This window comes from Montipora foliosa, chromosome 9, assembly GCF_036669935.1.
Source record: "Montipora foliosa isolate CH-2021 chromosome 9, ASM3666993v2, whole genome shotgun sequence".
NCBI classification, from domain to species: Eukaryota; Metazoa; Cnidaria; class Anthozoa; order Scleractinia; family Acroporidae; genus Montipora; species Montipora foliosa.
In genome coordinates, this window is record NC_090877.1 from 21633585 (window position 1) to 21651084 (window position 17500).

The 17500-nt window shown below is 36.7% G+C and overlaps 1 protein-coding gene across 4 annotated transcripts in view; it reads right to left on the minus strand.

The window, feature by feature from the left end:
• The window catches only part of LOC137969953 (coiled-coil domain-containing protein 154-like), a 35532-nt gene that overhangs the window by 16592 nt on the left and 1440 nt on the right, over positions 1-17500 (minus strand). For 2 of the 4 annotated variants that reach the window (XM_068816376.1, XM_068816374.1), the window contains exons 1-8: positions 14598-14739; positions 12831-13458; positions 10023-10105; positions 9114-9209; positions 7910-8135; positions 6545-6673; positions 2250-2374; positions 418-544 (exon numbers count right to left, since the gene is read on the minus strand). In XM_068816376.1, the coding sequence (XP_068672477.1) occupies positions 418-544; positions 2250-2374; positions 6545-6673; positions 7910-8135; positions 9114-9209; positions 10023-10105; positions 12831-13458; positions 14598-14608 (1425 nt within the window). In that variant the 5' untranslated portion in view covers positions 14609-14739. Of the gene's footprint in view, positions 1-417; positions 545-2249; positions 2375-6544; positions 6674-7909; positions 8136-9113; positions 9210-10022; positions 10106-12830; positions 13459-14597; positions 14740-17500 lie in introns of those variants that run through there. The other 2 variants (XM_068816373.1, XM_068816375.1) reach the window with 1 other exon arrangement.

Here is a 17500-nt window from a genome sequence, read left to right on the forward strand (position 1 = left end):
AATATCTGTGAGTGAATCCCGGGGAGGCGCAAATCTATAGGGAGGAACGATTCTCCCAACTTTATTCGCCGAGCCCTTGCACGGGAACACATGGAACTAACAAATTGACTGCTCCCAACTGAGTGGCTTCATAGCTCATTGCACCGGCATCGAGGACGTCACTGGTTCGAAACCCGGTCTATAAGAGGCAATTGCTTAAATTGTCCAGATAAGTACGAGGGCCATTTCTCCCTTTCGTCTATAACTCGCACGTCAAACATATACTTTTATTTCATTCAAGGTCGTATTCTATTGCGATCACACATTCCAAAGGCAACCAGTTTTGACTGATGGCCCGGGGAATTTCTCAGCAAAACATTTCTCCAACGGAACCGTTTCAACAGTCATCAGCAGACGCGTTCCTGTGTAGTCTTTTACCTTCTCTACACTTTCGGAGACTTGTGAGTTGACACCTCCCAAGGCTTGCTGTAATGTACTGATTGCCATGTTTAGTTTTTCTTGAAGCTGGTTGCATCTGTTGGACAATTTATCATTTTGCGACTGTCTGTTAAGGAGAGATTAAAAGACAGAAAGACGATGAATGAACGAGTGAATACTTAAACCTAGCAGTAATCAAGGATTAGTGAAGTGCACGTGCGTTCGATTCCTGTTTTGTCAACGACGAGGCATTTGAAAGTAGTTGTATACTTTGGGGAGAATCGTTTTGTACCCTTTTCTAGTATCTGTTCAGCAAAGCCTGGTTTAGCCTGCATAGCAAGCGTTTCCAGCGGACGTGGAGCTAACTCTTTTTTCGGCCGCGCGAGAATAGGGCGAGCGCAAAGAAGATGGAGGTGGGGTTGGAGGTGGGAGGTGCGGGTGTCTCGCCCCATTTTTCGCGCGGTCAAAACATTAAAAATCTTCCACCGAAACGCGTGCTACGCAGGCTAAGCCTGGTTTTCACTAGCGACGCAATCACAAGCACAAGCATAAACTCAAGCACAATAGCGCTTATTACACCATGAAAACGAACCTGAAGCAAGCATAAGCACAAGCGAAAGGATCACATTTTTTCCTTTTCCTTGTGCTTGCGTTTATGCTTGCGTTCGCTTGCGTTGTGTGAAAACGGGACGCAACGCAAGTGCAACGCAAGCCGTGATGTTCGTCCAATGACAAAGTTCCAGATTCCATTGACAGTGCCGCGCTGTAAGTGAGAACATGGAACTACTGAATCTTTGTCTCTGCCGTCGTGTGCTTGTGATTGCGTTATGGTTCGTTTCCACTTGACACGAATCTCTTGTGCTCGTGTTTACGCTTGCACTTGTGCTTGCGTAGCTAGTAAACCAGGCTTACTGAAGGTATCACACTATTTTGACTGTTATCTTGTTGATAATACCTTGATTAAAAACAATTATGGAATACTTGTGTTATTTAACAATTATTCTACAAGGGCGCGCTGGATATGAAGTGATAGATAACTTACGAGGCGCGTAGCGCCGAGCTTGTTATAATCACTTCATATCCAGCAAGCCCGAGTAACATAATTGTTTTATTAAAAACTCCAGGATCAACAACTCTTCCGCGTCGACTAAAGCATCGATTTCTGCCTCGGTCAATTTTGGTCCAAAACGGCTTTTGTCGGCCATTTTTTCTCAGAGCTGCAAAAATGTTTTCAACTCGCATTAATGGTGACGCGTTCCTTGACCATATTAGGTAGAGCAGGTATATGAACTGATAGCCTGTGTCCGGCGAGCCAATGAAAATGCTGGAAATGTGATATCCGTAGGTCAGTTTTTAATAAAATGCAATATCACTTTAGTGGGATATCAGTAGCCCTTCTTGATGGATAGCCTAACAGTGTGACTTCCCAGCGTGTACAGAACGGGGTGCCGGACGGTCACCCATCCAGGTATTAACTCCGTCCAAAAGGACTTGACTTCCCTTCAGCAATCCGTAAAACTATCACATGTGACCGAGGCCATGTCTGCCAGTCCAAGATGGCGTCCAAACGCTGAAATCGTCTAGCATCGTGATCGATACCCGAGGGACATCCCGCGGGACTGACACGATTAAAATGCGTTCTCCTTCGTCGAACGCAAAAATGAAAGAAAGAAAAGGTAACATCGGAGTGAGTGTCAGTGAGTGGATGAGTGAGTGAGTGAGTGAGTGAGCGAGTGAGCGAGTGAGCGAGTGAGTGAGTGAGTGAGCGAGTCAGTCAGTCAGTAGGTCTGTGAGGAGGTGAGGGAGTGAGTGAGTCAGTCAAATAAATGTACCGTGACGTAATCTCAGCATGTAAGACTTGTTCTATTCCTTTTCTTCCTCCCTCCATTTGCCTCTCCAGTAATGAGATAGACTCATTCAAACGTACAAGACTCTGATCAACCCTTGCCTGTGCCATCTGAAAGAGAAACCAACATTGCATACCATATATGGACTAGAAGAAAAATAAAAAGAATTAAGTAGAAGGGAAAGAAGAGTAACTGGCAAATTTTGGCTGCGTCCTAGAAATCGCCACTTTAAATTGGCTTAATTTTAGCATTAATTTTACAGCGGAAAAAGTCGATTTTTTCATACAAATATTGAAACTCGGGGCTTTAATTTTGTACATTGCCCCCAAAATTTTCAACAAGTAAAAATAACCAAAAATAATTCTAAAATAATTCAAAAAAATTAAATAAATCAAACAGAATTTAAAAAAATCAAAAAGTTGTAACAAATCGTTTTGAAAACTTCCCGTGGGCAGGGGAGATGGCAAGCTAGTGAAGCAAGTGAGCCTGTGACTGAGTGAACTGAAGTCACAAAAGACAAATATATATGAATATATCATTTATTAGCGGCAGCAGTGGAAGTTACGCTCAAAGTAGTTTTTTAAGATATTATCAAAAGAATTCACACTTGTAATTATCATGCTAATTTAAAGCTTTCGGTTTAATTTTGAATTACTATTGTCATAGTCTTAATTATTGCTATTATTATTGTAATTTTTCTAGTATTTATATTTCACTAGAATTTATTGTTCATTTCACACTGAAGATGGCAGAGGCAACTGCCGAAACATGTCTGAAAAGCTCAGGAGTTTTTTATTATTACATCATTGTTATCATAATTTATTCTTATTGTTCTGTTGTATTTGCTTGTAACTGAAAAGCCCATATTGGGAGTTTCAAATAAAGTATTATGTACGTATGTATGTAAGTAAGACATTGAAAACACATTAAAATACAATAATGAAAATTGTGTGGCTATTTTCTCCGAAAATCAGAAAAAAAGTGCCTCAGAAATTTTTAAAAACTAAAATAAACCAGCGAAATTTATATGTAAAGGTTTAAACTCTGAGAGTTTGGAGGAGACATTATTTTTCTCAATTGACTTATTTTTACCCATGAATTAAATTTATCTGGATAACCTTTCAGTTTTACAAACGCTTTATTTTTATTCTTTTTTAAAATTACTTTCTCGATAATTCTATATATTTCCCGATTTGTTTTTTGCATTTTTTTTTTATAAAAGCTACCTGATATTTTTCGACCATCTCAACTAATTTACAAGTAATGGGTTTTGTGGGTTGTATTTTATTAACAACAAATATTTCTTCTGTCCAATTAGGTGTGTAACCTTTATCAAACGTTTTTCGTTTGTATTTTAATATTCTCACCTTATTTTGTGCCTTTTTTTCTTTTGGATTAATAGATCCCATTTAAAACAAGGATTATAGTTATTTCTCATATTTATTACTGCTTTTTTATCTGCAATAAATTTTGGTAAAGGTGTAAGTATTTTCCACCTTTAAAAGGATTTATTTTGTGTGTGTACTTTTAATTCCAACATTTTATCAATTCCAAGATTGCTTGAATTAGCTGTTAATTGAGCAAATTTGAAATCAAACCCAGCTACTAAAATTTGTTCCAAAAATATGTATTCATATGTTCCTATAAACATTTAGTTTTTGCTTTTGTGTTTAAGTAATATTCAAAGTCTCTATAAACATATCTTTCATCATTTCCAATTTCAACCCTTTGAAAATTTATTTTCATACTTCCCACAATTTTTAGGTTTCAGTGTTTTCTTACAAAATCAGTAAATTTATTTTCAATTTGTGAATCAAAATCATAAATATTAACGTTTTCTGTTTTAATATTTGAAAGATCAAATTCAACCTCTTTTGTATATCCTTTCAATACTGGATTTTCCTATAATTTCTATTTATTTTTCTTCATTTTTTTTTCTTTTCAATTAATTTGATACCAGCAATTTGACTATTTTACGTAAATTTTCATTTAATTCTTCTTTTTGCATTTCTTTTTCCATATTGTTGCCATTCCTCTTCATCTTTTTTTCTTGTTTCCTCATTTCTGTTTCTTGTCTTTTATTTTTTATTTTTGGATTTCAGGAATTTTTTTTCTGATTTTTATATTTATTTTCCTAATTTTCCAATTTTTCTTCCCAATGCCAATTTTTTACCCATAAAACGCCAGCCCTGTGTTTAACCAAATTGAATGGTTAATTAACAAAATTTTCTACAAGTTGTGGAAAAATCTGTGAGCATTCTTTTCTCTGATTTTTAAAGAAAATAACCACGCAATTTTCATTATTGTATTTTAATGGCTTTTTAATGTTATTTTTAATGTCTTACTTCTACCGCCACCGCTAATAAATGATATTCTGATATATATATTCAAAAATTTTGTCCTGCATGCAGAAATTTTTTAAAAAGATTTTCTACAATATTTTTGATTTCCTTTTTGATTTTTTTAATTTCCTTTTACTTCTTTGGATTTTTCAAAATTATTTTATTTTATTTTATTTTTAATTTTTTTTTTAAATATGTTTTTTCAATTTTATTTTTATTTTTTATTTCTGTTTTGAATTTCTTTTGAATGTTTTTGTTTTTTTTTTTACTTGTTCAAAATTTTGGGGGCAAGTTCCCCCAATGGGCCACAGCATTTTCAGTGCTTCTAGTCACACGTGCCACTGGCACCGAATACTCAATATGTTGAATAATTTTAGGCACGAGTCAACATTTCCTCCAAGTATGTGCGAGTGAAAAGCTATCGCCTTACCATCTTACACCAAGACAAATGAGTAGTGTTGGAGATAAGACAAATGATCCTTGTCCATACGACATAAGATGTCCTAAATTTAAAAATGAAGAGTTATGTGACAAATCTTTCCAAGAAATGGCTTTGTCCATGGCTTTCTATTGGCAGCTCTAAAACATCTTTGTGTTCGTCACGGTTAGAGAAGTAAAAGTAAATTTTCTTCTTCATCTGATCAGCTGGAGTCTAAGCTTGAGTATTGTTCTTCGCCCACTGTATCAGCCATGCTTCACATTGATACGCATATGTCTTGGTGTAAGCCTAAGGTAATAACTTTTTACATGCGCACACTAGGAGGAAATGTTCAATCATGCCGAAAATTATTCAACATGTTGAACATTCAATTTGCCAATGGCATGCGTCACGAAAAGCGCTGAAAACGCCGCCACACACCAGCAGGTACAAAACACAGGTCACAGGTCATTGTTTTACCAATACAGAAAGAATCCTAAACATTCATTAAAGCTAACCTTAGGCCTAATGTTAAGATTGGTAAATGGTTAGGGTTGGTTCTGTTTTGGTAAAACAATGACCTGTGACCTGTGTTTTGTACCTGCACATTGCACACTGGGGGAACTAAACCAACAGTAAAGCTGATAGCTCTAGTGTGTGCCGGGCTTATTAAAAGTGACGTGCAAAGGACAGGACATGAAAAACAATGATTATTTCAGAAATTCTAAGAGGGCTTTTTTTTCAACAATAATTTTTTAATCCAGGCCTATATTCTTGCTGCATGCACAAAGGCTTTCTTTATGTGTGTCCAAAGACTGAGAAGAATGGTCTATGCAAAATGTGGGCAGATTACTGCAATAAAATCATTGTTATTACTATTATCATCATCATCATCATCATCATCATTATTATTATTATTATTATTATTATTATTATTATTATTATTATTATTATTATTATTATTACTTAGAATGTGTAATTAAATTAAGTAGAATGATTTTTAAGGACAAGCACTGCTGTGAGCTGTTTCTTTCCAAAAGGTTTCAGCATGAGAACTGTTTGTCAAGACACCAGTTAAAGTAGTAAACCACGATTTTGGAAGGACAGCCACTTTAACTTATGTTTCAGTGGTGTTGCACATGAGGATGTGATAAGAGAAAACATCATGGATGAAGAACAGAATAAAGCTGGTAGTGTTTACCAACTTTACCAATGGCCTTTTAGCCACCGAAAACAGACTTATTTCCGACAGTTGTTTCTCTCCCCCAAAATATTTGTCAGGGGAGGGAAACGAACGCCGGAAATACAACTAGGTTTGCAGGCCATTGGGCTTTCAAAACCTAACAAACTATCACAGCAAGCAAACATGCTAGGAGTGAGACAAAACGATATTGGACTACAGAGTGTCATCTATTGCTAAACCTGAGAATAGTGACAACAAAATATCAACCCAAGGGAAGTTAAAAGCCTTTAAATACCTGTTACCGAAGGATGGCAAAAAAAACAGCTCGAGAATTTACCTTTTCTGACTGTCTGATGGAATGTGCTTCCTCATCAACATAAGCTTTGAGCGACTGCCAACGTTTTTCCATTTCCTCTCTTACTGATCTCTCAAATACCAGTCTTGCTGCTTGCTCCTCTCGCAACCTCTGAAAGGAAACGAAAGGAACTTTATTTAAGTGTTTAGTCTTCTAGCACTGGAGTACTAATTGGGGACACTGTAAACTGAAATCAACAAATTAATGCAAATCAAATCAAATGTTGGTGTTTGGGGACAGGGGAAAACGGGAGTACAGCAGAGCAGAGTAGAGAAGCAACAAACAAACTTATGTTATTTGAAATATTCAAATAACACAGGGAATGAGACTATGATAAAAATACTGAGAAACTCTTGGTCCGACTTGACAGTACATGTAACTTTGGAGGACACAGAGACTGATGTGAATTGATATCAATATTCATTGAATGAACAGATATATGAAAACCCCTCAAGCCCAGTCAGCCTTGGGGATGTGACCTGAAGGAGTGAGAATTATGGAAAAATAAAAAAGTACTCATTTTTTACTGTCTAATAAACTCTAGAGCAAACTTAAGGCTTACGAATTATAATGCATTGCCGATAACTTGACAGTAATTCTGTAGAATGCAGTACAATGAGCTAAGATGAGAGCTACAATCACATATTACTGGTACACAGTAGTATGCAAGCAAATGGGCAACAACAGCAATAACATGAATGTCTTACTGCAGATACTGTATCCAAATAAGTTATTCCCACACAGTTAAAAGAGTTTTTTGTGTCCTTTCAGAAAAGAAATGACTGAACTTATTTACTATAGAATAACTCACACCTGGAAAGTTCAACTAGCAAAAAAATTATATTGTATCGTGGTTTTTCATGTGTTACGTAAAAAAGTGTTGTCATGGATTGAATACCAGTCAAAACAACCTTATCTGCAGTCAATCACACCGATATGTTCTTTGAGATTGGCAGCATGACCTCCAACACGAGCCCCCGAAAGTACTTCAAATACGTTTATAGAGGATTCATGTTCAAGACAACATCCAATTGAGTTGAAGAATCTCCATTGCCAGTCATTCAACTATGCTATCTTGTATTAGTATAAATTAGTACTAAAACAGTGGATAGCAATGAACGTGCGTGCTGATCGGCTACTCAAACTCCAGATATCCTTTGCTATTCACCTCCAGGCAATTCGCATGCAATTTGCACCCAAAAATATTGCAATCTTTGCAGTAATAATTGAGTTAAATTCATCTTTTTGTGCTATATTATCTCACTGTTTTAAGTATATACTAAAACAACTATTCACCACTAACCATCTCCACTTTGGTGAATAGTTGCTAAATGGTACTATTCTTACCTTCTCTAACAAGACAAATTTAGCTTGAGCATCCTCTCTGAGTCGAATCTCTTTCTGTAACATCTTTTTGTTTTGCTCTTCATTAATTTCTGCCAGTTTACTGGAAATCATATTTCTTTCATTTTCCAGAAGGTTTTCTCTCTCCTTGGAGTTCATGGTAGTAGCATACATTTCTTCCTCCCTCTTGAGGTTGCTTTCCTGTACAACTGCTTTCAACTGCTCAAGACTACCACAAGAAAATTAATATTAATCCAGCTGACAAGTCAGACCAGTTTTGTCTCACTTTCATATGACGACCTCTTGCTCTCTGTCAATATTAATTAATAATTAACAAGCAATAGTCCCCTCAAAGCCTTGCCATCTAAGAGGATCTCCTTAAGGACCGTGTGCCTACTAATTCAAAGGTATTTTTGTCCCGATTTATGATTATGCAGGAAAGGTAGATCTTCCCAAGTGTTATTGAAATCCAAAAAAGAAAATTGGGGGTAACCACGCATTTTCCAAAGATAATTCATGAACAATATTTGTATAAAGCTCTAAAATACAAAGCAATGTATGGCGTTCTTTCTCAAATTGAAGCTCAATTATCTCTAAAGAATGCATGGTTAGCCCCAATTTTCTTTTTGGATACCAAGAGTACTTACTAAGATCTACTTTCTCTGCATAGTTTTAAACCACGCAAAAATATCCCAGCATTAGTAAGCATCACCGATAGGAAATCCGAGTATCTGGAGATGCGCAGAACGTATATGTGTAATAACAATAGTAGGCACCGTCCTTAATACTAGTCTTGTAATTTGAACACTGTGATAAACTTAATTTAACACAATTTTTGTCAGCTCCTTTATCTTGTATGTTGTTTGCAATTAATTAGGTTCAATGTATTTTTCTGTTCTTTATTGGGTCAAGTCCTCATATACATGTAGGCCTTGCTACTACCTTAACAGGAAATTGTTGGTGAATCTATGAAAAGTTGCATGATATCAAAATTACAGCCCTAGTGAGGCCAAAATGTCTTAAAAGTCAGAGTTACTGACAGAGGTTGGGATTGTAAAAGTGTCGAAAAAATGGTAAACCCATTATGTGGGAGTCACACAAAATTCCTTTTGCTGATGGACTGACCTAATATACACCTCTTACGCATAGTGTATGAGCCAACTAAATCGACAATTGAGGCTAGGATTGGATATATTTGTCAACTAACTTGAGTTGGTTTTGCTGGTTTGCAATCCTCCTCTCGTTCTCCTCTGTTTCAATACGTCTTCTGAGTTCTAAAGTTATCTCTTTCATATCAGCTAATCTGCAAACAACAGAAAGAGTTCTTTAAACTTCATCCAAAACAACTCATTAATAATTCATGAGCAAAATAGCCTATAATATAGATCAGATCACTCAAAAAACGTAAAATGCATGAACTTTAAAACCTGATAATTAAACATTCCTTAGTAGAATTCTTTATACAGACTAATAAGGGTTAGCTTGTTTTTCTTTCATCATAATAAACCTCTTTCATAATGGCGGCCAAGTAAAATATTCTTTTGTTTTTATTAATGCTAATAAGCCTTTCTAGCCTAGAATTTTTGTTTCAAAATAAGGGCAATAGGTCTAATTAACATATCTACAAAAGAATGCAAACATTGTCACCATTTATGAAAGTGGTCCATGTTCTCCTTTCAAAACCTGAACATTTGTTCAGACTCCAGTCAGACACGCTTTTTATGGAATGTGTTTGAAGCCATTCAAAAAACTCACAGGTCAATTGCTTTATCAGGTCTAGTTGGCTTTGTCTCGTGGGTTTAAAACCCAATAAAACACTCCTGCTCTTTTATTAAACAGGAAGTAAACAATAATTTATTGAAAAATTATTATAAAAAACGTTCACTGGCTATATACAGTTAAAAACTTTCGAGCTTTCGGCTGTCAGGCTACAGCCTTCAATTGAATTCCATTGAAGGCTGTAGCCTGACAGCCGAAAGCTCGAAAGTGTTTAACTGTATATAGCCAGTGAACGTTTTTTATAATAATTTTTTAATATGTTTTACCCTGGCTACGGTTCTTCTATTTTTAAAATAATTTATTGGTTTGGACAATAAGCCTAAAAGCCCATTTCTACCTGGCCTCAATGGCATTCTTGAACTGAAAAGTGCTGGCTTCTTTTGAGTCTTGATCATCACGATGCTTATTTAAGGAAGACAACTGAAACAAGAAATCAATATCATAACAACTATTGAAAAAGGGCTTACCTTCTTAGCTGGACGGTGCAACTTAATGAAAGCACTATGCTAAGGGTAAAAAAGTATCCTTTGGATTTCATCATGTTACCCTCATTTTCTTTATACCTAAGTGCAGAATGTTTGTATTTTGTGCTTTTTATTTCTAGGAATTTGACCATTATTTCAAGACCAAAAACAAAACTATTATTTTCCATTGCACTCTAAATACGTGTATATGCGACATAATGGCACCCTGCGAGCAGAGCCTCCTTTTGTCTTTTTCTTCACTGAGGAGGAGAAAAGTAGGCTCTGCCCGAATCGCGTCAACTCTTTGAAGCCGCCGCAGCCCGAGCTTCTGGACTAGTCAATCTTGTTTTCTCTCGTCAAACTGGTTATTCCAGTGCAAGCGTCCGTTTAGTGACAAAACCGATGGTTATAATTGAGCCCGCTGTACCATGAAAAACCAAGATGGCGGCGAGATCTGGCATATTAGGCTTGGGTTCGAGACTGTATCCTGGCAACATGCAGCGCATATTCAATAAAGATCATACTCGATTCATGCAGAGCCTTTCTCGAGAACGCCAAAATCGAGCAAGCAAAAGAAAGGCTCTGCTTGCAGGGTGCATAATGGCAGTGCTGAGTTCATTTCAAAGGGCACCTAAACTGCCGTGCTTTCTGCCAAACCAAGCAATTACTTTTTGAATAATGATGGCTAACACCTCAAGAGACCTTGCTTAATATATATATATACACTGGATCACTGTTTTGAGTAAATTACTACCACTAGCCCATTAAACCTTGACTGGAAGAGTCTGCAAGTAATTGTCTTCTTGCTTTTCTTGCATCACTTTTTTAACAGAGCAAACAATTCTATGACTTCTGATAATCATGTAGAAGTTGCTCACATGTTTTGGAGTGGCGCTTTTCAAAGAAAAACCAAGCAAAGAAGCACATTCCTGTCGGGGACCACCATTGAAAGAATGTCTACTTACAAAATTTTTGGGGTGCATATTAGTGAAGACCTAACCTAGAATATGGATATTAATTATATATTTAACAAGGCTAAAAAGTGACTTTATGCTATCAGACTCCTGAAAAAACCAGGAGTAGAAATCTGTGACCCTGTTCAGATCTACTGACAGTTCATTTATAAGATCAGTCTTGGAATATGCCTCACCAGTATGGTCTGAGACTTACCAGACTATAGTCTAGCCTCTGCTATACAATCTATACAAAAGAAGGCCTTAAAGATTACTCTCCCTAATCTTACGGCCAATTTACATGGTTCCGTACGACTTTGTCGCATGCAACAACGGCTTTCGACAGGCCCACGACATGATTTACGATTGTTGTGTACGTCAGAAAAAATGTCGTAGCATTTTAAAACATGTTGCGACAATTGTAAGTCATGTCGTAGGCCCGTCGTGAGCTTGTCGCATGCAACCAAATCGTATCGTGTAAATCGGCCCTTAGTTATCTTCAGTTGATGCTCTCAATTCAACTGGTCTGGAGTGCCTGTCTGTTCGCATAGAGCAGGCCTGCATTAAATTTGTCAACAAGCCAATGGGAATGATTCCACTATTCATCAATAAAGGGCAAAATTACTGAGCGCTGATTAACTGAGACAGAGGGCATTTTGTCTTAATCGAGGGCATTTTTGGTAATCGAGGGCATTTTTGGTAATCAAGAGTAATTTTGCCCTTTATTGATAAACAAGTAATCGCATGAGTCCTCGTACTATTAAGGATTAATTGCATTTGTGTTTTGGAAATTTTCCAAATTGCAATTCCAATTGGAAAATTTCCAAAACACTCGTGCAATTAATCCTTAATAGTACTCGGCCTCATGTGATTACCTATACTAATTAGCAATTGTGCTTAATAAGAACCAGGTGATCTGGTGACGTAACTCGGAGGACTGGGGAGAAAAATTTTAACGCCGTATCCCACAACCGCACGCGGCCTTATTTTCGAATTCAACATGGCAGAAGCAAGGTGAGATCTCCTTGGGTCTACTTGAATGTTCATTCAGTAACAGGAAATGTGGTAGACACGGAATGATCTGTTGAGTTTTGGCGATGGAAATACTGCAGGGAGTTTGGAAATAACACCTAAGGCTGCGCGCGGTTGTGGGATACGGCGTTAAAATTTTTCTTCCCAGTCCTCCAAATTACGTCACCAGATCACCTGGAAGGTAGAGGTGTACATGTATCTGATGATGGTTACCACTTAAGACCTAGGATTGCAAACTTAAGGCACTGAAACCTCAAGTCACAACCAAAAGTTTTGCGATATTTTGTTACAATGTTGCATAGCTTGGCCTATTTACCTTCAAGTTGATGAACAACTGTAATTCAGTTTATACTGCAATAGTTGGAATTAAACATATCAATCTATCTATATCTTGGGGCATCCGCTCTATAGGTGGAGAAATTTGTAAAACTTGAGCAAACAGTAACTCACAGATTTCCACAAGGTTCAGGTTTATAATGTTAACTCTTTACAGCTCCTACTTAGGATCAGGCCAACACTCTTGTAGGTTCCAAGTTTTACCAATAAATCTATGTTCTTGTCAACTAGGTGTGAGCTGAAATACATGCATGTTTCACAGAAAGGCAAGAATACACAAGTTTATTTGGGATGACTCTATCCAAGAATTTTGTAATTATGCTACAAGACAAATGTAAGTACGTAACCATCTGCACTTACAGCTGTGCCAGTATCACTCTCAATCTTCTTTATTCTCTGTCTAATTTCCTGTACCACAGTCCCAAACTGAACCACTTGTACTTCATGTTTACTTTTCATTGTTCTGACATCATCTGTCAAAGCTCTCATATTTTTTTGAAGCTGCTCATAATTTTCCCTTGTGTCCTCTAAATCATCTTTCAAACGCTCAACATGAACTGTTATCTGCTCTCGTCTGCTCAACAACTGCTGTTGATTTCCCATTAGAGCTTGTTCCACTTGTTTGGTGTGGTTAACTAAGGATCCTACAGTATTGTGTTCAGATTCAATTTTTTCTTCAGCACGTGCCATACGCATCATCATTTGCGTGTATAAATTATTCCCTGCTTGAATTTTTTCTGCAAGTATAAGTCTTTCTTCTCTTTCCTCTCTCAAAGTGTCTTCGTTGCGTCGTATACTCCCTTTAAGCTCTCCCTGTAATCGCACAAGTTCCTCTAAAAGTGCTTTATTTGACTGTTCACCTAAATTTACTCTTCCCTCAAGATGTCTTATACGCCCTCCCTCTTGGATTGGGCTGTTTCGGCGGCCCACCTTCTCTGAAGAACCAGCTATCGCTGGTAACGGATAGCCTTGTGGTCCTCCCGTTGCCCTGTTGAGAAAATATTCCAATAATTTTTTTTAAATTAACATAGTTCAAAATTTTATTGTTAACTGATATGATACACATGTTCAGATTGGCATAAGTCATTTTGCTTTGTTTTGATTTTTCTCGATATTTGGACCAAACTTTATTTTTGACTGCAGAACTAACTGCTTAAGCTGCGTTCTTAACTATGATGAAAAGTATTCATGATATGCAATGTTGGGCTTTTTATTTTCCAAAACAGAAGATATATGCTCAAAGGTGCGGTAGAATAAGTTTGGAGAGAATGGCTATTGTAGAAATTATATCAAAGGCAAAAAATTACAGAGAATGTATGGAGACAAAAAAAACAATATTTAGGAATTCCAAAGAACAGATACCAAGTCTAGTTCATCTCAGTTGTGAACATGAACTTACTTGTTTGGTTTATGAAGGTGAAAGTCTATAAAGTAGAGTCATGTACAGTATATTTTCCTTTGAATTTCCATACAAACCTTTGAATTTCCCACCATGTTGCCCTGATTACCCATGATGCAATCAAGAGCGTGAACTTGTCTATTAATCCATAATTTTACTTGACCCCTTGCGATTACCTAATATACTACATCTAAGTAGGAAATTTTGTTTTCACTTTTGTTCAATTTGTATTCATGAGTCGAGTGGTGTTTTTCAGTATTCTGTCTGAAATGGCACTGCAACGGCCTGGTTTCATACCAGTTTCACAACCATGATTTATGACCTATTTTCCAGTCAGTATTTAATATGTAATACCGACCATAATTATAAATGTTAGTCCAGGCTCAAAATGTTACAAAATCCCGTTTATTACAGTATTCTGTAACAAAAACCTTTTAACTGTAATCTATAGCGGCCAGACGATATAGGGACGACATTGTAGTTCTAAAGACTTTGGATCTGTGGAAATGTTTAATAAGCTGAAGTCGATTCAGATCAATAAATTAGATCCAACTCAACATGAGCATAAATATAACAATATAACAGGTGAAAAAAAGCAAACACAAAAGAAAAGTGTAAACCTAACTCCTAAGTAAAATTGGAGGAGATTATAAGTTTGGGACACTCAATGAAATAAATCGAGCCTCTTTAAAGTCCGAAGCTAGGGATCCCTTTCAAAACAAACCAACCTTACGTCCATCTTGAAAGCTTTGTCTAGCACGGTTAAGACATAAATTCACTGCTGAATCGCGATGCAAGGAACATTAAAGGCTCATTCGCATAAAATCCCAACTAATCGTCCGCCATGTTTGTTTGCAATGAAAGGGGGGCAGTGATTGGCTCTTTTGTCTGGGTTGCCGTCGATACGCAAATTTGTTTGGCGCAATGTTTGGCGCTCATTTCAGGGAAATTCTCTTTGGGTTCCAATTTAAATGAATTTTTCCGCGCTGCTTGTTTACAGCCTGTCACCACTTTAAAAAAAAAAGCAACAACAGAAATACCCGAACTTGTCAATGACGCCTGTCATGAAAACAAAAGAGAGTTAGACCGCAGAGAACCTGAAGAACTGACTGACTGAATCGTGTGTTTCCCCATATAACAAATTTCATCAATAGTCTTCGCCATAAATTGCGCAGCTGCAGGTGTCGGTAATTCACAATTTACCATCAATTATTCAGTGCCAAAGACACTAAGAATAAAATTAAAGGCAATGAATGAAGGGACAAAGTCAGTTCCAGCTGATTTTTGTAAATGCACTGTACATCTAGAAAATGGTTTTCTCGGATAAGGGATCCATCGCACAACTCTTTTGTCCATAAAATCTTTGGGTCGTTGAACAAGCCACACCGTGAGCAGGTCATTCGCAACTCGGAGTTACCAGTGTCCTGGCATAAAAACAAAAAGTTTTCAGGGTTTTTCAGGCGCTGCAGTTTTCGCATGTCAGCGCCATTTGTGTTACGAATTAGATCTAAAATGTTTGATCTGTTTTCTCCAGTTCAAATCGAGGGACTGTGAATTCCTTTTTTCGGAGAACACGCAAAATAAAAGCAAGATCAAGAGCTCTGAAGCTTTATCAGCAGTATTTTAAACTTTAAGGTGTTAATTTGGATTAATTTGTGAAACACGTCTTTTAACGCTGACAATGGTAATGGTCGACAATAACAGTGACAACAATAACGGATATCATAATGATAATAATAATTTATTAAGATCTCCTTTATTGACTTCTTAGAACATCCTTAAAAAACAAGATGCGAGAGTCATTTATAATTCATGAACCTAACAGCCTATGAAAACACCGATAAAAGTAATGTACATGAGCTTTATACACCCTTTTAATTAAGTCTAATATATGCCGTTTTCCACTAATGACGTCGAACTCTTGCTTTCAAATTTTATTTAGAAATGCACAAATTAAAGGCCTAGAACTTTTCCGACTTCTTTTCTTGTTTGAAGCCTTTGTACATTTCTGACTATTAAATTTTAAAAGCATGAGTTTGACGTCATTAGCGGAAAACGGCATATATTAGACTTATTAAAAGGGTGTATATAATCCTGACGAAACACTCCTCGTTGCGTTAGTATTCTTTACATAAAGAATACTAATAAGGCATAGCTTGTTTCATTGTTCTGAGTCCAGAGGGACACGTTTTTTGTGGAATGTTTTTGAAGTCGTTCAAAAAAACTCTCAGCACGTGTTTTATCGGGACTAAAAACACTCGACTACTCTTCGTGTTTTTAAACCCCGATAAAACACTGCTGCTCATTTATTAAACATAACTTCAAATGAAGTTCCCGAGTCAGAAATTTTTTTTAGTATAGATTTTTAGTGAGCCTTGAAAGCACGAAGATTGCCAACATCTCTCAATTGATACTTGTCAACAAGATTGTCAACAAATGCTGATACTTGCAGGTGATACGACAGGCCACAGAAATTTTCCACCGAATGTTTAATTTGCGAGCAAAGGGAAGGAAAAAGTTTCTAGTTCCTCGTAGCGTTGTCTAGCGTTGTAAAAAATTCGATTTTTTAACAACGCTTCAATGTTCTGAATTTCAGAGAAACCAAAATATGTAAAACCCAGAGAGGGAGTTTTGTTTAGCGGCTATGCGATCCTCCCAGATCAAAACGTAGACACCTCCTATTTTGGAACTGCGACCTATAAATTAAGTCAAAACAAAATAATAATGCAAGACTAGCTTGTTCGGTTGTGAGGATATATATTTTTTTAACTTTTCACAATATTTCATCAGGCACGGCCTAACTTCTTCAGGGAGGTAAATGATTTGATTAAGTGAATGCAAGTTGGAGAAGCAAATAGAAAATTTCCAAAGAAACCGCATATACCCAGGATAAAATTGTAATAAGCATCAGTTTTGTCTTTGGTTTCAACTGGTTTTGGAACCGCCTTTGGGATGTAACTCAAGGCCTTGGCGTAGTTGAAACCTTTTGTTTTAATTTTTCTGTAGGCTTGGTCCAATCATTGTTAGTGAACAGTGCTCGAAATCATGTGTAAAACGAAGGCCAGTTCGGCCGTAACTCGGGTTTCTTCAGTACAGCTATACTAAAAGATTCGCAGTTATTGGAAGATCGATGTTTAATTCTTTAATATAAGTTTGATGCGTTGTGGCAATGTTGATATATTCAATTCAAGGTTTTGAATTATATATAGCTATGGTACTATAACTCACTTCATTTCATTGAAGTGCCTGCTAAATGAAGAACTGCACCTTCATTTGAATGATAAGGGAGGTACTTTAGTTCTTACATTCATTTTTTAGTCATGAAGGAAGACTGCTCTCCTAATTAACTTGAAGATCTATATTCAGGTGGTGATGAAGTGCTCTACGTACTCATTGATAGCTGATCTTGATAGTGGTATATGCTTTGTGTTTGGAGAGGATAACACAAAATTCAGTTTCGTTTGTTTCGATTTTATGAGATTTTTCAGCAACCAAGACCTTCCCCTCATCTTTGGAATATAAATAGGAAATTACAGTTGATCTAGAGTCCTATGAAACAATGAATCATTGCTATATATTGAAGACTAGGCGATCCGGACGTTGTAAGTATGGTGGAGAATATATAGGAGTA